The 21,288-nt window shown below is 35.9% G+C and overlaps 3 protein-coding genes across 3 annotated transcripts; all 3 read right to left on the bottom strand.

The window, feature by feature from the left end:
• Window positions 1-2,849: 2,849 nt before the first annotated feature.
• Window positions 2,850-4,523, bottom strand: LOC125187344. The gene is made up of 2 exons (XM_048083916.1): window positions 3,625-4,523; window positions 2,850-3,062 (listed from the first exon to the last, which is right to left on the bottom strand). Exons 1-2 carry the CDS (start codon window positions 4,146-4,148, stop codon window positions 3,059-3,061), a joined length of 528 nt encoding a protein of 175 aa, XP_047939873.1. The 5' UTR covers window positions 4,149-4,523; the 3' UTR covers window positions 2,850-3,058.
• Window positions 4,524-4,881: 358 nt separating this feature from the next.
• LOC125187358 (probable carboxylesterase SOBER1-like) lies at window positions 4,882-7,917 on the bottom strand. Its single transcript, XM_048083941.1, is given in 7 exon segments — window positions 4,882-5,120; window positions 5,219-5,326; window positions 5,737-5,858; window positions 5,958-6,011; window positions 6,014-6,080; window positions 6,381-6,433; window positions 7,616-7,917. Coding segments are annotated over 7 exon segments (603 nt in total). The 5' UTR covers window positions 7,764-7,917; the 3' UTR covers window positions 4,882-5,069.
• A 1,668-nt stretch (window positions 7,918-9,585) lies between these two features.
• On the bottom strand, window positions 9,586-11,086 carry LOC125186334. The gene is made up of 2 exons (XM_048082684.1): window positions 10,642-11,086; window positions 9,586-10,235 (listed from the first exon to the last, which is right to left on the bottom strand). The coding sequence occupies exons 1-2, from the start codon at window positions 11,051-11,053 to the stop codon at window positions 9,733-9,735; spliced, it is 915 nt and encodes a 304-aa protein (XP_047938641.1). The 5' UTR covers window positions 11,054-11,086; the 3' UTR covers window positions 9,586-9,732.
• Between the last annotated feature and the right edge of the window lie 10,202 nt (window positions 11,087-21,288).

The following is a 21,288-nucleotide window of genomic DNA, read 5'->3' as shown; positions in this document are numbered from 1 at the left end:
TAGCTTAAAGAGGAATGTGTAAAGCACTTTTCATTAATAAAAAGATGATATACATAATCAGAAATACATTTATATATAATAACTACAAGTGGAAAAACTGCCTCATGGAGTAACTGCCTCATAAACGTGGGAGAGTGCAGCATTGCATCAAGAACATGGGAGAGTGCTCTCATTCGATTGCTCTCTTCCTTTCAACAGAATATCTTTCCAACTTGGGCTGCTAACGTGGCAAGGATCTTCTTGAGCTGATGTTAAGGTCTTATCCAAAATTCTCTCAACATGAACATCCTCTGTGTGAATATTTGACAGATTCTCATTCTCTACATTGTCAATGATTCGACATAGGTTAACAAATTCATAAATAAACCTATTTTTTTGTCAAATAAACAAGAATTTGATTGTACAAAATTTGGTCACGTAGATTTATTGTTTGATTTATTACACTAGGTAAAGTACAAAACAAAAAGTAAGGTCTCATTACTTAGCACTTATTATCCTAGTGTGACCTAGCCAAACTCCTGATTTAGACATCACAACGTCATACAACTATGCCCAATCACATTACACCCAAGTTAACACTGAACTACACTAAATTTGACCAATTCGTGCTTTGTTATATACTCTCATTTTACTTACAAATTAGTTTCCGTGTATTTTAGGAAAATAAGTCCATATAATTGAGAAAATTAGAAATGGATGGAAAGAGTGAGTCAAATAAGTGTTATCATCAAATTTGACAGTCTGACTGCATTTCAATCTCTTTATTGACTTATTTAACTCAAATTCGGTTTGATATGCAGTTGACTCATTCAACACTTTAATCTTTATAGTTATAATATTGTGATTTGATAACCAACGAGTCGTGGTGCAGTTGGTGCAGTTGACAATGCAGAGTTGTGGTGTGGATTCAAATCCCGTCATCCGCTAAAAGAACCAAAAATAAATACTCATCAAGGTGTCTCACTTTTCTTTTTAGTTTGTCCCACTAAAGATGTCACATTTTCATTTATGAAAAAAATTATCTCTCGCATTAATATAAATATTATATATTCTCTCTTCCCTTAACACACAAAACAAAACCTCTTAAAATCTCGTGCCATTATTGAAAAATATTGGAGTAGTACTCTATTTCATTACTCGGTCAAGCCGTTGGATGAACTATAAAATTAGCACTACATTTATGAATAATGTCACACTAAAGATGTCACATTTTCATTTACGGAAAAAGGTTGTCTTTCACATTAATATAAATATTATATCTTCTCTTTTCACTTAATATACAAAACAAAACCTTCTAAAATCTCGTACCGTTATTGTAAAATAGTGGAGTAGTACTCCATTTCGTTACTCGGTCAAGCCGTTGGATGAACTATAAAATTAGCACTAAATTTATGAATAAATGAGATTTACCTGATGGCGAAGCCACATGAGAGCAACTTTGTTTGTCAAGTTTGATAACCTTATCACCCTATGCAATTTCCGGCAGCACACTGAATCATTGATGACATGACATGCCAGACGCTTATATGAATGAGGTAGGCATTTTTTTAAATGACACATGGGAGAATATACAAATATATCTTCGGCATGTTTAATCTGTATCACTAATTCGATATCTGAAATTGAATATGTTTGTAATAAATTTGATAAAAGTTAAAATGTAAGTTTAAAATCGATATTATAAAAGGTTGGGTGAGATACAAACTATAATTAATCCAAATATAATCGATGTTGGCGTGTTGACTAAATTTGCAAAAAAACTGATAATGTAAATATAGATCATAATGGTTTATAATTGGTTGATGTGTAACTAAAATAGGCAACTCATAGTATTATTTTCTATGTATAATTAATTACTACTCCATATAATTGTAATTTATGAAGTAAATGCCCAATTGCACACAAACTAAATATATATAGAGTGAAAGAAGAGATAAGACATTAATTGGCATTTAAACTGCACGTTTAGTTTACAACATCACATATTGTGATAGTACATAATAGAAGATCATCCCCCCCACCCCCACAAAAAAAAAAAAAAAATCTGTAGTCTGCTACGTGTAAACTTTGCTTCTGTTTAATTAATTTGCAGTCGATACAATAGAATAATTGAATTATACTGGAAAAATCTGATAACCGTGGTTGACATCGAAACTAACTTAATTTCACCAAATTTAATACACCGACTCACTTTCTTATCTTACTCTCGCTCTTGGTAATTGGTATTGTAATCAAATTAGAGATATGCTTGCATCTCAAATTTTTGATCATGGTTAAAAGATTCCTTTTTTTAAAAGAAAATTGGTAACCTCATCAATAATTAAAAAAATGCTATTATTGGCAGTATAAATGTTCAAGAATCTTATCATGCCCAATAATTTGACACGTTAGTTTAAGAATAAATAATGTACCTTATAAAACCTATACTATTAAAGGTTCCAAGAATTATTAAACTGCCACTCCGAAATACAAAATTCTTCTTTTAGCTTAAGGATACGCAAATTCAACCAAAAGATTCTATAGTATTATTATATTTCGCCCCAGAATTCCATCTCAATCCAATAATTACAAATTGCGAAAAACTAAAACAAAGAAAAATAATCTAGTGCACAAAAGAAAGTTGCAATTTATTTAGACGAAATTTATACACAAAGAATAGACAACCTTTTGCTTTACAGTGTAACCCTTCTTGGTTGCAGGTTAGAGGCTCAATGCACGTCTTTTCGTCGTTTTCATAAAAATAACCACTGAAAAATTCCCATTTCCCACTATAAATCAACCTTAAACTCATTTATTTTTTCAATTAGATTCAAATCACAAAATTAATTGAATTCCGTTGAATAACAAAAGAAAACAAAATCAAGATCATATTTAATGATTATACATATCTATGAAATGAAACGAGATTATCCGCCTAATCTTTGGCCTCTGTTTTCGCAACGAACTTTGGCAGACCACACTTAATGTGGAAAAGTAAAGGACATTTCCATATTTTGCAACCCTGCCACTGCCACAAAACAAGCTACCCTTTTCCTCAAATTGAGCTGTCGAATCCTAATTATTTGAATATAGTTCTAATTTCTCGCACTATTTCCTACCAAGAAATCAAACAATTTTCGTAAAGCTGAAAGCAAATGTATTGCAAAGGGGGAAAAGAGGTGATCGAAAAGGTACAAAAAATGAAAATAATGAATGAGGAGAAAACAAAGAGTATCAGAGATGATAGCGAGAAGGCAACAAGAATATGTCACTCAACTTGATAATAATTCCAAAAAAGGGCTAACCCCACCATAATTCCAACCACCCACACCTCAGTAACCAAGAAGACGATATGTGGATTGGATGAAAATTGGGAACCAAAAATAGAAAAGCATTGCAAATTTCAATCTGAACATTTATTAAAGAGAGGCATTAATTAAGGTAAGGCTAATGATATTAATTTACATTGCAGATGAGGATGAACTGATGAAGTGCTACACCTACACAGGCCAAAAACAGAATTGATTGCTAAATCAAAAGCATCAACAAACTCAAACCAAGCGTTGAAATTAGTGTTTCAAAAAAAAAAAAAAAAAAAATTAACCCCAAACCCTCCATATCCTATCTCCAACAAAACTCACAAACCTCCTCACTGAACCCTTGTCGAATTCCTCCTCCGTGATGACAATCTCCTCCTCCTCTTCCTCCTGCTCGCCTCCACCGCCGCCGCTCTCCACCGCCGTGTGTGAGTCAACGAAACAGAAATCAACATCGGTCAAAGTCGGTTCGGAATGCGTGGGCTCATTCAAGATAGGGAGTTTGACGCTTTTGCCCTTCCTCCTCTCCTTTTTGGTCTTGTCTTTCCGGCTCTCCTTCTCTTCGAAGGCGTCGATGGCCTCGTGTATGAGCTGGCGGTTGGGCGACGAATCCCACTTGGCCCAATAGCTCATGTAGCAGCGGAAGCAGTTGCAGTTGAAGCACGCCGCGTGGTCATCGCCCGGCGCCGGCGTGGACTTGCGTCGGGAAATGAGGTAGGCGAGGACTTCCCTCTCGGCCGGAGATAGAGCGGCGGTCAGAGCCAATATCGCCGCCGGCAAAAACGAGAGGAGGTGCTCTGAAACAACAGACGGCGTCGGATGCACCGTGCTCTTCTTGTAAAGCTTCTTCATCAGCAATCAAATTCAATCCGTATGAGAGACAGAAATGGAGAGAAATAAATACAGTAAATAAATAAGCAGTGTTGTTGTTCTAGGTTTTTAGAGCGTGGTGGGGAGGGATCAGGTGCGACGCATGAGTTGGTGAACAGTGGTGTCGTGTAAAGGATGAGATATGATTGGTTAGAGAGCAGCGGGCCCGCACCGAATCTCTTACTCATATCCACTTTACAGAAATTATCACTCTCTGTCTGTTTCACCGCAACATCTCTGCATCGGATTTTGGGCCTCCTCAGGCCCAACCTTATTTCGGGCCATACATATTTTTTGAATGCAAGTTTTTGCTATGGGATTTATGGTCAAGCAATCATGAGTTAGTCCCGGATAATTCGGGTCACTTTGATCGAGCACGAGTTTTAATAATTGTAATAAAAAGTGGGTTGAAAAAGTTGGTGGGATGTGAGTCCTACTTTTAAAATAGTTTTATAATAAAATGTGAGTAGGAATGAGTTAGTAGAATATGAGGTCCATTACCAAAAATGGTAAAAGTTAAATGGGACATTATGTGGGACGGACCGAAATGAAAAATTGTGACGGAAAAAGTAATTTATTACTATTATCCATTGATAAACAAACTTTTATGCATAAAGTTAGTTGCCTCCAAATAAGATTATTTAAATCTATACTGTGATGCAGTTTTGAAATCACAAATCCTCTTTTTTGTAGTTTTATGGAGACCACTCTACGATGTGTCAAGAAATGTCTCAATTTTCATTTCCTCACGTCAATCATATTGCTTACGCTAGCGTACTAGCAAAGATGTGTCAATGATTGACAATTCACAAGGCTGATGTTCCTATCACAACGTTTTCAAATTTTCATTTATTTATTTTCAAATATGGACCAATCTTGTTTCTTCATAACCTGTTAGTATGTTCAAGTATGTCCGACTTCAGGACGAACTGTGGAGCCGAGAGCAGGGTAGGCCTGAAGCAAATACCACCAATTAACACTCAATCTATATAACTAAGATGGCTTCTTGTTTTTACTTGCAATCAGTTATATAGAAAGGAGAATGGTAATACCTTAAATTCACAGCTTATGCCAGCTCTTTCGAGAAAGGGAGGACCAGCTTGTCCAGCTTCGAATAGTACAGTTCTATCAGCAATGCCATGGGACCACAGGATAGGCGTCTGTATGCATTTTTCTCAATTAGATGATGGATTCTTTATATCAAAATAACATTGAATTACAGTAAGGCACCTCTACACGCTAGGTTTGACATAAATTGAAAAACATGCAACCAGGTATATTGATTAAATGGCAGTTAACAAGACAGTGTCAATGTTTGTGAACAAATAATTCAGCCCGCAATAATAGATCGTTTTAGAATTGATGTTAGTCTGAAATTTTCTAGTGTTTTAGACCTTCTGGAAATTAAATATAACCTGCATAATCCATATAACTTATCAAACGTTGTCTGCACAATCCAACTCTTTTCTATCCCTTCAAATTTCAAGGTTTTAACGTTGTAAAACATGACTAAGAACAGGGAGGTCCAGCAAATGAGCTGAGAAATGCAGGTAGGAGGGGTGGAAATGACCTTCTTTGCATCTTCTGTAACCCTTTGTAAAATTGAAGAGTTAAATGGGACCCAACCACTAAACACGGCACCTCCACCAAGAGTTTTCGGGTAGAGCAGAATGCTTGCCAACGTTAAAGCACCTAAAAGATCATATTTCTTCTGTTACCCAAAGGATTAAAAACAAATAGATACCACTTCATTTACAATATATAGATTACTTGAAGGAACAAGAAAACCACCTCCTTGACTGAACCCACATACAAAGACATTATTAGGATTGGTTCCTGCTGCATCTCTTTGTCTATCATGTCATGGACTTTTTGAACTGCCTTCAGCACATCGCCTTCATCTTGAGGAGAATCCTGTTATGCGATCTAAACTCACATCAGATAATGTAACATACAGAATAATGGTAACTGGTCAAGTACTGTGTAAATTTCATTTATGAGCAATTATCGAGTTCACTATGTGGGTGGTGACAGTGAGTGAACAACGTTTTCACAGATCAGACATTCAAACAACTGTAATGCTTCATGTAGACACTTCAACACATTTCATTGATGGGCATGGAGAACAGCTCGTTAGGCTCAATTTGATACAACTTGAACATAAGAAAATATGCAAGCATAAAATTAAACAGAATAAGTAGGGGCAGAACTCACAGCTGTCACTGGTATTTCGTGAATGTCAAACCATGAAGGCATCACGGAACCATCTACAAGAAAAGATTAATTTAAACATATGGTAAAGGATGCATCAAAGGAAGTAATCCAATTGCATCCGGAGATATAAGACAACCACTATCAAGCGATCTGCACCTACAGTAAGCTCGCTTCCACAAAATGCTTCTCAGTAAACTACACCGCACAAAATTAGTACAGTAGAAATTCATAAAAGAGATAGCAAAAAACTTGATTACCTGTTACTAACAAGAAGGTTAGGGAAACTGAAGAGAAGACAGATAATAATCAACAAGGGAGGAAAGCAGAGGCAGTAGAGTTGGTTTCCTTTTTATAGGATCAGTATTAATATTGGACCTAGGACAAACAAGTATTACAGGAAGACAACGGGCAGGTTTCCAATACTTTAGACTATCAAGCTCCCGACATTAGAAACTTCACATGATGTTTTGGTTTTAGAAATATAAATTTCAGAACTGAATTACAGGTAAGATCCCAAATGAATTATGCCTCCTCAAATTAAAAACCACATAATTATTAATTAACGAAAATGCTCAAATATACCATAAAGGTATGAAATTTACTGTACACATAACTATCAAAGTCAGCCGAATAGAATGAAAGTCTACATTCCAAAGTCATGATAAAATGATATTTTCACTCCCCAATCATTCAAAGTTCAAACCAAATGTAATCAAAGAGCTATTAATTTATAATTTTCCCCAGAAAGAGCTAATCTTTATCCCTTTTCAGTTGCCTATTTTTCACAATCAACCAGGCGCAGGGTTTTGAAAGTTCAACTAGCAATATATACTGATCTTCCGATTTCCCAATAAACGTTGAAAAATTGAACTTTTGCAGTTATCTCAGCAAATAACTGAAAAATATTTCAATACTGATAACCACCCCCAAGAATCTCAGTGAGCACCATGGTCTATACTTTATAGTAGTGGAGTAGTAATTAAGTGAGCTGGAAAAGAAAATTTAGTAATGATATTGACTCGATTATTAAATAATTAAGGCTAGTTCAAAATACTCTACTGTAACAAAAAATACAGAAAAAAACCCTAATCTCATAAACCCCACAGTAAAGATTCAAGTTGGTAACACAAACACCACATTGCTCTCGTTTCCGACTAATTGGCAAGCAGCTGAACAAATTCAGAAAGTCTGGATTCACAAATTGGCAAAGCGATAGAAAAATAATGTAGACTTACAGTTGCAGGTGACAGGATTGTTAGGGGCAGAAGGGAAGGACCACTTGGTGTTGGCGAAGACGGCAGAAGTGAAGAAGGTCTTGATAGGTTCGTTGGCGGGGCCCGAATCGCCCAGGCCGTGCAGCCACAGTACGAAGCTACGGGCCATGGGTTCGGGCCTGATCGGAAGCGGGCTTTGCTGATTGATAATGACGACCCAAGATCGCAATAGACTTGGCCAGCGTACGTTTCATTTCATTGCCGCGCCGTCTTATACTACCTTTCTATCACGTCTACGTTTTCTGCCTTCAGGTAAAACGTTTGAGTAAACAGCGTTTTCTGCCTCCTCATTCAGCTTCTTTATTGAAAAGAACCAAACTATAATGTATAATCCCACGTAACATATCCATTTAATACGCTACTTCTTCCTTCCTGAACTATTTCCTTTTTAGTTTGTTCTTAAAGATATAAGCTTTCTAATTTAAGAAAATAATATTTTAAAATTTTTTTCTTCCATCTGTCTCTTATTTTTCTAATTATATATTAAAAATCGTGCGGAATCAAATGTTCATGTTTTTTAGGGACGGAGATTGTATTACTATTGGGATATACTTATATTAAAATATGAGAAAAATATAATTTTTGCGTGTATGTGCCTAAAATATATAGTACTACTATAGAAGAATTAATAATAATGAATTAAGTAGATAAGAGAGTAAAAATAATAGTAGATCACAACAGTACTCTGTAAATTAGTCATGTTGTCAAGTTGGGAATTTTTTGACATATTGATTTTTTATTTTATTGTAGTAACTTCAAATTGAAAATTTATTTTATTGTAATGAGGAAAAGCTATAAATCTTAAATTCGTTTTAAAAAATGGTAATCAAATATTATGAAAATTTATTTTCTAAATTCGCGAGTACTCAGGCGGAGATATGTGGAATCAGAGGGGGCGCCTAATAGGCTTGAAAATTTAATCCGCGGGTTTCGGGTATTCCCGATCCAGTCCCAATACCCAACGGGTTTTGGGTACCCGAAACTCGAAATTATGGGTTCGGGTACGGGTTTGGGTAGTTAATGTTAGGATTTTTCGGGTTTAGGGTACCTGAAACCTGTATTAGGGTACCCAAATAATACCGTATTAAACCCGATTAATTATGCATTTGTGATAAATATTTTTATTTAGTATAAGGCCTATGGCCCATAGGGTAAATTTAGGGCAACTTTATTTAATCACATGTAGATTTATAAATTTTTCGTGTGCCTCACTTTTTCAAGTTTCCTTCACGCCATTGCTGCTGCTCTCTTTTGGCCGTTTGCTCTCTTCTTTACATTCTTGTACGGTCCATGTTGCATTATCTATGTTCTTACTTGTTATCTTTTGAAAATATATAATTAATTAGTTATGCTTTCTCCTTTTTATTTACATGTTCATTTAATGTCTTAAAAAATTATTTTAATCTCTTTTATGTTTCAATTTATACCAAAAAAAAATTAATTTTAAAATTAAGTAGTGTCTATTTTATGTAATATAGAATTATAGTCAATAAATAGTATAAATATTGTGTAATTTTTAATAATTTATATTCTCATCACAATTTAATTTATTATAAAAGAATAAATTTTAAATATAATAATTCCGGGTTTATGTGTACCCGAATAGTTGCGTTCGGATACCCGCATCGGGTATTAGAGTACCCGAATTCACATACGGGTCGGATATTGGATATGATATTTTTGAGATTTCGGGTTCGGGTACCCGAATTTTCGGGATTGGGTACCCACGGGTACCCGAATTTACACTCCTAGGCGCCTTCCATCGGTCACGAAGCTCACGGTGTCCACACCTTCGCGGTACATATGCAATTATTGGCTGAAGATTCAATATAATTGAAGCCATTTATTCATATACTCCCTCCCTCACTCAATCACCTCTTATAGAATCGCAAAAATGAAATTTCATGATACTTATTGATTTTTCCTTGTTACTTCCATATACAATCTCAACAACATTTTTACAAAAAAAAACAAAAAAAAAAATACAATCTGATACTGCTTGAATCAAAATGGGGAGATATATACACTATCATTGCCCAAATCAATAAATACAATTAACTAGGCTTTGCATGAAAAATTTATAGCAGCATTTCATGATTGTTTAAAACCGCAGCCAAATTCCCAACTCTAACGCCGTGTTTGGCTGCAAAATCCTTTCTGCAGAAAGACAAATCCGGCGCCGCTGCCGTCGCAAAACCAACCAACCTTTTCCCACCCAAATCCTTGAACGCCTCCGCCCTTGAAATTTCATTAGTGGTTCGTTTATACGAGCCAAACCACTTTGCCTGCATGTAGCTCAGGCGCCTCCACGGCGGCACGTTCAGCCCCACGCTCTTTAATGACTTCCTAATCGCCTTCGACATTTGTCTCACCAATTGCTTCATCTCCTCAGGCTTTCCCACAAAGATCGCCGGAAATTCGTCCAGCATTGCAGCATAGGCGGTTGTTGGACGCGCGATTATGAACTTCTCGGCCAATGAAACTTCGACAATGTAGCGGATGCCACCAGCGTTCACGTCTATGTACTCGTAATTCCCCGATGGGCTGCTTCCGCTCTTCTCCCACTTGGATTTGCAAATGCCTGTTTTACCATTTTCATGTTATATTCCAACATACATTGCATAAAACTATACTAGTTTACTATCTCCATCTGTACTGTTACATTTGAGATCAACATGAGTTTCAAACACTATGAAAATTTGATTAGAAAAATTTGGATTCCACTTTTTTATGAAGTAGTATGTGTTGGGACATACTATAAAGTGACAAAATGAGAAATTTAATGGAAAGATTAGACTATATTGCATCATTAATTCTTGAAAAAGTTTTAATAGATGAAATGTTCTTATGATTTAATATTATCAAGTAGGAGCATTGGCCAATTATAATACTATGAAGAATTGAATAAATTCGCATAAAGTTGGACCTACATTGATATGATACTAAAATCAAGTGGCATCAACAAGGCTAATATTAAAAAGACTCACCGGCATCAAAGCCACTACTCCGCAGCCGGGCCATTAGCCGCCGCTTGAATTCCGGCGATGAATCATTATCGCCAACAACCTCCAACGCCTTCTCCACCGCAGTTGAAATGCTTCGTCCGTCGCCGAGATCAAATATTTTTCTCAAAGAATCATGAATTCTGGAGTCGTGCGAGTTACTCCCGGATTCATCGTCATCTTCATCGATCCCAATCTCATCATCTCCGCCTCCATCGCCATCGCCATCTCCACCTACTATTATTCTCTGCTCCCTAATCTCCCTCTCAAAGAAGGAGTTGACGAGATCGGACAAATCGGCCGAATGCTCGCTGCCGCTGCTCTCGAACGACCTATCTCTCGACATCTCGTCGAAGGCCGCCGCAACCCTTTTGAACCTCACCGGAATATTCACCATCTCCGAGATTCTGATTTCCCACAATTTACGCCTTTATAGAGAGATAGATGTGGTGATTATGATACAACAATGGAGTAAGCTAATGGTAAGGATGAAGACATGTTGTCGATATATATATATAATGGGTAGATGTGGTGATACGTCCACGGGAAAGTCATTTGTTGAGCTTCTAAGAGTGGAAGCCAATGTACCGAAAGCACGAAATCTGACCAGGTTCACTATCTCATCCAAATTAGTAGCATGTGTTGATAATTGAGCACGGAGCCATACATATATTTTAATTATTGCAAATATTTTCCTTTTTCAATATTTTTAGTACTCCAATTTTTCCTTGATTTTTTTTTTTTGTATTTTATTTAATTGAGAAGTTATTATTTTATAATTAGAATTGATTATAACCAATTAGAATTAGATGTATTAGCATTTGACTTCATTCCTTAGTTTATGATTGATTATTAGGAATTGTTATTTTATACTATCATATACTCCATCCGTTCGCGAATAGGAGTTTCATTTTTTCATTTTAGTTCATCCGCGAACAGGAGTCTCACATTCTTCTAACTCATTCCACTCACATTTTATTTAAAACTAATATATACAAGTAGGAGTGTGGGACCTACATTTCACTAACTTTTTTTCATCCACTTACCTTAATATTTTTCAAAACTCGTACCGCTAAAAAGTTGGGACTCCTAATGATGGACACGAGGGAGTAGTAATTTTGTTCAATTTTAGTCATTTTGCTAATTATAGTTCAATAAGTAATACTACTCCACTAATTATTAGTCCATCTATCCCAAGTTAATTGAGTTGTATATTTTTTATATATTCTATTAATAAAAATTATATATTTTTATTTTCTCTTACTACATTCTTTTTTCTATTTCATTCTCTTTCAATTATTTACTTTCTTTTTTTATTATATTATCTGTTTATCTATTTTATCCCTTTTTATTTAACTAATTAAATACTATTATTTTCTTAAATTCTATACTAAAAAGTTACTATCTTCATTTCTTAATTTGGGATGAAAAGAGTACTATTTTTTTTTCCCTTATCCCTGATAAATAGTTCACTCATATGCCAATTGCATTGATTCGAACGTTCCGTAAACCAAAAACAGTTTCATAATATCGCCTCATCACAACTAATTAAAATGCACCATTTAAACAAAAATCAAATTTATTTAACTTCAAATATCATCAAAAAGTTTGTAAAATACAGTAGTAGTATATATAAAAAGAACTTTAAATTTAGTCCCAATATTTTGTCACTTGTACATTTACGATTCTTGTATTTTAAAAATATATATATTTTCACATGTTTCGTGATGTAATACTCTACCTCCGTCCCATCATAAGTGATGTATTTCTTTAAGTTTTAAGTTTTATTTTTCTGTTAAAAAAGGTAATTAATCACTTGTAATAGGGCAACCAAAAATGGAATGTTAATCACTTATAATGGGACGGAAAGAGTATTATTAAAAAACGACATTAATTGCATTTTCTAGTGGTAATATTTTTGTCCAGTACTCTTCAGGCATGAAAGACTATTTTGGACAACTTTCTCTACCTGCTATTCTCTCTGCTCAATCCATTTAACTTTTTTTTATCATTTATCCTTCTTTCTTCTCTCCTCTGTTTTTCTTAGCGCATATTGTTCAATTAGCACAAGATAATTAATTATAATGAATTTTAAGATAAGGATATACTATCTCATTTTTTTGGGTTGTTAAAGAATTCACTGTTTTCAACTAATTCACTCCGGGCATTAGCGAATTGAGGTGGGCTTTGATGGCCTATCATGTACCTTATTTTATCTACCAAATAATCACTTAGGCTACCAAACAAACACTTAGGTGGCGTTCGGTTGTCATGATTAATTATCATGAGACTATCCATCTAGAATTAAGTTGTGAGATTATTTTAGTTGGAGGGGTGAAACTATGACTAATAATCATGAGACTATCCATCTAGGATTAAGTTGTGGGGGTCAATCTTATAAATCAAACATGATACATATTTAATCATGAGATTTAGTTTTGTCAACCGAACATCTCCTTAATATACTATTTAGGAGAATTTACCAATTTATTATGTTCATGGATAAGTTCAAACCCGACCCTTTGGAACACCAAATTTAAAAATGAATGCTTTTTTTGGGGGATGGATGAATGCAATTTCAGAGTTTGAATACTAGAAAAGCGAAATTATGGAATAATATAAAATAAAAGTAAATGCAATTATTTATGCTCAATACATTAATGTTCTTCAATTCATATGGAGTAAATATAAATGTTCACTAGTTCCCGTGTTCATACTCCCTCCGTCCTATTTTTTAATCCAAAAAGTTGATTAAAAAAGTTAATGGAATGTGAAGTCTATTACTATCATTTATGAAATAAATCAACCGAGACTTCAAAAATGAGACATCCAAATATAGTTAAACGGGATTCCTAAAATGGGACGAAGGGAATATAATATATACCGCTCTAACTACAATTGAATTTTTCAGTAAATGAATCCCATGCCTTCGACAAAACAATGTTGCAATAGCTGAATTTGCCAGAAACACATCGAATGCGTTTACTTCAAATTGATCAATTTTTTAGTACCAAAAGAATGCAACAGCTTAATTATTAGCAAAATATTAATTGTAATGGCGACCCGACTAGTGTACAATCGCGTCTTTAAGATAAATAATGCAAAAACACCACTAACTTTTTCTCACTTCCTCTTATATTTTTTAGATTAATCACCCCACTCATCCAATGCCATGTGGAGACTCGAAGATTCAGTAATTAATCCGGATAAGGCTAACTTCTTCGACCCAAAATTATGTCCAAATTCTTTGAAATTTTAATGATTAATCAACTAGCATATGTTTTAAAGCATACGAGGGAGTACATGAGTAATAGAAAGAGGGTCCCGGGCTTGTCTGGGATTTGCATCATTCCTCAATTACGGGTCGATACATTCTAATGGGGATTTTATAAAAATAATAGTACTACATCAGGTATAATTAAATTGATACTACTCCATATAACTATCAAATAAGTTTAGTGCCTTTTAAGAAAAAAAAAAAACAATTCCAAATTAATTCAGAGCCGTACAAAATTTAAAACCAATTTGAGTTATTCGCATATTTAGAGAGAGATTGTAAGGATATGAACTTGGACAACTTCTCGTCTAAGTGCAGTTGTCCCTACTATATAAGGAAAACTAGTAGCAGCCAAAACTAAACGTAACAATCTCCACACAGTAATAATTTTGAGTAGCAATTAATGAGTCATTTTCGATTAAAAATACCCATTAGGTTGCAGTCAACTGCAAGAAGCTAATTGCGTGAGAGATACTTTAGCCAATTTCTGAAAAAGACAAAAAAGAAGATTGAGTAGCCGAGTTAAAGTTTAAATGTATATTTTTCATTCTCCGACCCTACTTTTAAATGTATGTGATGTGTAGATGTATAGTTATAATAAAGGATTGAGAGTTAAAGTTTAAATGTATATTTTTCATTCTCCTTTTTATGACCCTACTTTTAAATGTATGTGATGTGTAGATGTATAGTTATAATAAAGGATGGAGAGGTGTGATCAATTGCTAATTTTTTAAGTTGCTAACTCTGCTAACTCATCAACGCATTGTATTAAAGATGTCAAGACACTGTTGACATTATATGTTGATATTTTAATATCATCGTAAAAATACACTATGGTGATGAGTTATCAGAGTTAACAACTTAAAAAGTCAGCAATATAAAGCACGCCAAAGGATTAGTTGGAAATATCATGAGCGGAGTTCGATATTTGCTTGCCGTAATCTTTAAACTTTATCTTTAAAACCGTTAATTTAACATGTTGATTGAGTTTTAGTTCCAATGAAATTAAAACCGATCGGATACCTCATTACTGTCTACTGAACCAAAACAATATTGTTATGATCCATCTCATCAATTTAAAATTACATGAATTGAGCAATTAAAACTCATGCTTAAATCAAAACACATGATAGTTGTTTAATGTCCTGAGTGCAGTCGTATGTAATGTTTTAAGGGTTGTGTATGTAATGCCCTATTCACAAATAGCTAATGCTAGACAAAAACCCTAGATATCCACCATCCATTTTTTGATCTAACAGTGCAAATTTGGTATTACAAAACTATTATGCGTTTTGATATAAGAATGTGTTTTAATTGTCGCTCATTTCCCCAACTCCCTCTCTACCACCGATCGCCGCTGGCGGATGCCATCCACAGCCACAACCTGCTAGCTCGAAAGAGTAGAAAAATTCGATAACTCAAAATCCTAAATTGAAGAATCAAGAACTTGAAACAAATCAAACATGAATGGGAAAGTGAATCGAATGAATCATAGGTAAAAAGATGCTCTTGCATCAATTAAGGCAACAATCGAGCAAAAATCAACCAATTTTGGTTTAAACTATAAAAGTTTACATTTTGTCAAACAATTAGATTGCATGAGCCAAAATTTAAGAAAAAAAAAGGCAGCCAATTTTTGGATGATTTGCGCGCACTCTCAACTAGGCGAGAGATAAATGACATTAGTTGGCAAGTGGCTCAAATTGATTTAATTTCATTCTAAGAGCAACCACAATAGCGGACTAAAAGTAGGATTAAAGGTGGGACTAGCGGTTAGTGATAAACTCGTAGTTTAGCAAGTGTTTTGGATGGTTTACAGTGCTTAATTGAGTATATTGTAGCACATTACTTGAGTTTTCATCCATGATCCCTTAGTTAGAGTGCTCTGATAAGTTTGTCGAGTTTTTGTAGTCAAAACAGGTGGAAACGGACGAAATGACAGCCAAAAGATCAAGCCGGGCGTTTTCACACAACTAGCCGGGCGTTTTGCCACCCAGGCCGGGCGAATTCTCTGTCCCCGGGCGTTTTCCCCTCTGAAATCGCCCGGGCCGGGCGTTTTGCGCAACTTCGCGCTTAAGAAGAACGCCCGACCGGGCGTTTTGTTGCTTAGAAATCGCCCGGCCGGGCGATTTGCTCGTCTGCAGCTGAATTTCTATTTTTCGCCCCGGGTATAAATAGGACCTAGGGTTCGACTCCAGAACGGATTCCAGACGCCCCAGAAGCAGTTTCCACCTTTTGAGAGCTGATTGAAGCGTCAAAGAGTCCGATTCATCAACAAGTTTGAAGACGAAGACGATTTGCCCATTCAATTCACCCTTGGGAGTATCTTTATTAGTTTACTATGTTCAACTCTTTTTCTATGGATTTCTCTTGTGAATTTGCTTTGGATATGAGTAGCTAAATCATTTGTAGAGTTTTGGTGAAGACTACAATGAATGCTTTGGATTAATTCAAGGACTTCTGATTACCCTTGCTCTTGTGATTTCTTTGTTTCATTCTTGTGCCTTTTCAATTCAATTGCTTAGCTACCAATTGGGTTTGTTGTCCTAGTTTGAGTAATCGAGAGATACCTAATTAGGATTGTTAAAAGAATGAACAACACCTAGACAATTTGCATTCGAGAGAAGGAATTCTAGAGTGAGGGCTTGAGCCTTTTGTTTTAAGGAGTTATTTGTGACGTATTAGAAGGAGGCTTCAATATTAATAATTAATCAACTGGTTAAGTGCACTCGAGAGAGGGCTTAGCCTAGACTAGCGGCTTTCCTAGTAATCCTAGAGACTTCAATTGGGTAATCGAAGTTGTTGAGTTGTTCACATCGTGTTCGTTGTAGTTGGATCCAAGACTCTATCTCGTTCTATTATTTGAAACTCGTCTTTTGTTGCATACTTGTGTCTTGTTTATGTTCATTTGTTTTTCAAAAATCAAAACCAACTCTTCCGGATTTTCTAGATAGTAGTCAAAATTGGTTCGTGGTACTTGAGCTGCACAATTTGTCTTCGTGGATACGATACTCATACTTGTTTATTGCTACACTAGCCCCGTACACTTGCGGGTATTTCTCGTGTTTAAAATAAATCGAGTCAGTTAGGGCATGGGAATGTCCGTCCATAATAGTGGACTAACGCGACAGACGTCCCGAAGTAGGACGGGCGCTCATCCACGCCCTAACCGTTAGTCGTACCTTTAGTCCGCTACTGCACGGACAGAGGACGAACTAACTAATTTTATTATTATTATTATTATTATTTACAACTTATTGCACTTCATTTTTATAATATTTTATAAACACCAACAATTAAAATGAATAAATCGTATATTTCAATTTGTTTTGTCGGCTAGTCCTAGTGTTAGCCTATTATTGTACTGTGGTTAGTCCTAGTGATGTAACAGGCTGCGGTTAGTCTTAGTGACGTGGCAGGAGGTGTTTTTGGTTAGTCCTAGTGCTAGACTATTGGTTAGTCCTTGTTATTGTGGATGCTCTAATATTCGAAACCACGCCGTGTAGAATTCATTAGTTACATTACATGCAATTAGTATTATTGGCTCATTTATTTTTTTTGTTGGGCTTTAGTTTACACTAGTGTTAACACACGTGCGATGCACGAAGGAATATATTTTCATCATATGATTTTAAATTATTAATTAATTAATTAAAATAAAAAATAATATAACTAAGATTAAAAATAGAAAAATATACTATAAATAACAATTCAAATATACTCCACTATTTAAAATAGAACCAAGACAAACACAATTATTTGGACAACGAAGAAAAGAGTATCAAGTGTTGATACTTTTGAAAAATATGTTTAAAACAATCATTCATATCTCTCTACTGAAAAATGTAAATCACAATATATACACGTGATACTCTAACTATTGTAAGAAATATTGGGATAAAATTCTCAAGTCAAGAATGTTACGATTCTTTCCTCTCTAAGAATTGTACGAAATATTGGGATAAAACTCTCGAACCATATATACACGCAGTACTCTAACTATTGCCATCAAAAGAAAAAAAAAACAATACATGAAATGGAAATTACAATAAAATTTATAAAATAAACTGACCTATAAGTCTAGTTGAGAAAACCCCTCTTTCAGCAAGACAAATTACATCATGGTTAGTGCTCTCGGATTGACGTATTATCCCCAAAGATGAAATCCTCCTAACGTACATAACATCTCAAACCCGCTAGGCACCGATGAACTAGATGGGACTCAAAAAATTGAGTAATACAATGTTCCTAAAATGTACAATAAAATGTTGAGAACTTGAGAGAGAATGGATAATGCTTTTATTGGTGTGTGATTCATCCACAACTCTATGCCTGTTAGGGGGCGTTGGTTTGGGCTGATAGCCCTATATAAGGGCTGCTATCTAGGTTGTATGTAGTTTTTGTTTGGTACGATAGCACTCCATGATAACCCGTGATAACAACGCCGACCCGATTTCATTTAAGATAGCTAGCAGTGAATCTCCAATATGGCTAACCAGGCGGAAGGGTGGGATAGCCTTCTATGTCGCGACCCCGAAAGCCTTGTGAACATCTGACTCTCCAAAACACCCCTCCCCTTCATCCTCTCCCCTTCCAATTTCATAACCGCTTGGGTCGAAAGTTTTGGCGTCGGCGACAGATTTACCGGCACAGCAGACAAATTGGAGTCGGAATATTGTTGGTAAAATTTATTTCACAACAATTGACACTATTCATTCATTCAAAAATTCAAATCTAATTTATTTCCACTTTCAAATCGACACAGCATTCCGTTGCACCATCTCGCAAGGTCGACATTTTTTGGGAAGCCGATTTCCATGGCTAATGAAGAAGACGGTGGTAAGGTACAACAAAATTTAATTCAAAGACAAATTCACTTCAAATTCCTTTAGATTTTCATGGATATTCAATTCTGGAATTTTCCCCGAAACCTGAAAGTTTTAATATCTGATTTAGTTATAATTAACATGAGTTGTTGAATCCACTGCAGTTTACATTCGGGTAATCATTTGTGATTGGGATGCTGTTAATTTTGATAATGTTTTTTGTGTAGATCTGTATCTGGAAAATGTTTGTAGTGTTATTTTGTTTGTTGTTGTGGTTGTAGCTGTCATTGAAGCTCTGTTTTTTCACCGACAATATGTATTTGTATTGCTTGATCAGGGTGGGGATAGGAGAAATGAAATGACAGCCTTGTTGATTTTGTTAGAGGAGATAATACGGAATCATCAAATTAATATGCTTCTCATATCATTCATGCTCACACTAATTGTCCCGGAAACATGCAAGCGCAAGCGCTTGGATAGAATTAATCAATCACAAATGGTTAATTCTATACCAAACCATGTTAAGCAGTTAGATAGGCTTGTTCGTTTGACAGACCGGTCGTGCATAGATAATTTAAGGATGGATAGAAACACATTTGGGCGTCTATGTCGTATTCTCTGTGATCGGGTAGGATTAATTGATCAGAAATTCGTGTCTGTTGAAGAACAAGTTGCGATGTTCTTATGTGTGCTATCACACCACAAGAAATCTCGGATTGTTGGTTACAATTTTATGCGGTCCTCTCAGACCGTTTCGAAGTACATCCATACTGTGCTTCGTGGTATTCTCAAGCTTCACAGTCTATTTTTGGTAATGCCCCACCCGATAGAAGATGGTTGCACTGACCGGCGCTGGAAGTGGTTTAAGGTTCACACATTCTCTAATCTTGTTAAAACATTTTAGCTTTATATATGATTCTTATGACTTTTACACGCAGGGGTGTATTGGAGCCTTAGATGGAACATATATCAACGTAAGATTACCTGTTGCTAATGCCCCTCGATATAGGAACAGGAAAGGACACATCACAACCAACACCCTTGCCGCATGTGATCCACAACTTCGATTCATTTACTTACTCCCCGGATGGGAAGGATCGGCAGGCGATTCACGTATCTTGAGAGATGCAGTTAGTAGACCGTTAGGGCTCAAAGTACCAAAAGGTGATATATTTTAAGTTAGTTGTACACAAGCTCTTCGTTTGACTTTGTTATAGTATCATACAAAATTTTGTTGGTGTTACATTCAGGTTGCTACTATCTCTGCGACAATGCCTACGCAAATGCAGAAGGTTTTGTCACGCCATATAAAGGGGTCCGATATCATTTGAAAGAATGGGGACCCGGAAGACAGGCACCTCAAACCCCGAAAGAATTATTCAATTTGAGGCACAGTAAGGCAAGGAATGTCATCGAACACTCTTTTGCCGTGTTGAAGATGCGCTGGGGTATCCTCCAATCTGCCAGCTTCTACCCGATAGATATACAAACCGGTCTGATTATCGCATGTTTCCTTCTATATAATTTCATCTGAGCTCAAATGGCGGTAGATCCGGTTGAGGCAGAATTGGCAAATGAGACAGAGAATGAGGATGAAAGTGTCGCCGAACATGACGGAGCTGATCACATCAGCTCCGTCGAACCATCCGCCTCTTGGAACAAGAAACGAGATGATCTTGCTAGAGATATGTGGGCAGAGAGACAAAATGTTTAGGCTGATGTATCATTTGAATTGAGTTCTTGTTGTTACCTAGTCGAATAATCGTAGTTAAACATATGTAACATTTCCACTCTTGTACTTTTCTTAAAGTTCATGTTGTGCCATTTATTTCAACATTATAACATTTGTGTCTGGATTTATGTAATTCAAAATGATGTATTCAAGAGTCATTACCTGAACTGCATTACACCCTATGATATTGTGACAAATACAATGTATTAAACAACACAAAGTCATGTCACTGAAACCGATTACACCATATGGATTAAAATTTGGTGCAAAACACGGTGTTTACATAATATCTTACACACGACAGACTACTACACACGAACTAAAATGAGCACAACAACAACAAATTCCCAATGGCCGCACTAACATAACAAACAAAGTTGGAAAAATTAGGTATGCTTGCCATGCAATTACACACATAAACTAGGGATAAAGTAGATAGGTTACACAACGCTTAGGCGGCCACAAGATAGCCTATGGACGATCAAACCACACGTAGAACTGGACCTCATTCACATCGACGAGCTTGAAGTGACAACGAACACCCGCGACCAAGTTGTTGCCATTCTTGAAACGCCGCCACACTTTGCTGACCCAAATTTTGGTCCGGCTGTGACCAAGATTCATGTGCCAATTATCTCCGTTAACGTTGAAGTAGACTGGGTCGTTCAGGGCGTTCATTCGAATGTGACGGCGCCAAAACGCATAAGGTATCTCCAAAGTTCGTCTGATGTTGGATTGGTCCAGGGTGACAACAAATGTCGGGCATCCATCAACGTCGATCACCCCCGCATCGGGAG

This window comes from Salvia hispanica, chromosome 5 (assembly GCF_023119035.1).
Source record: "Salvia hispanica cultivar TCC Black 2014 chromosome 5, UniMelb_Shisp_WGS_1.0, whole genome shotgun sequence".
Taxonomy (NCBI): Eukaryota; Viridiplantae; Streptophyta; class Magnoliopsida; order Lamiales; family Lamiaceae; genus Salvia; species Salvia hispanica.
This window is presented reverse-complemented; position numbering and strand designations above follow the sequence as displayed.

Coding starts and splice junctions, on each gene's coding strand:
- LOC125187344 (XM_048083916.1), bottom strand. CDS start 4,148: ATGAAGAAGCTTTACAAGAAGAGCACGGTGCATCCGACGCCGTCTGTT.
- LOC125186334 (XM_048082684.1), bottom strand. CDS start 11,053: ATGGTGAATATTCCGGTGAGGTTCAAAAGGGTTGCGGCGGCCTTCGAC. Junction 10,236..10,641: donor GAGTAGTGGCTTTGATGCCG/GTGAGTCTTTTT, acceptor ATGGTAAAACAG/GCATTTGCAAATCCAAGTGG.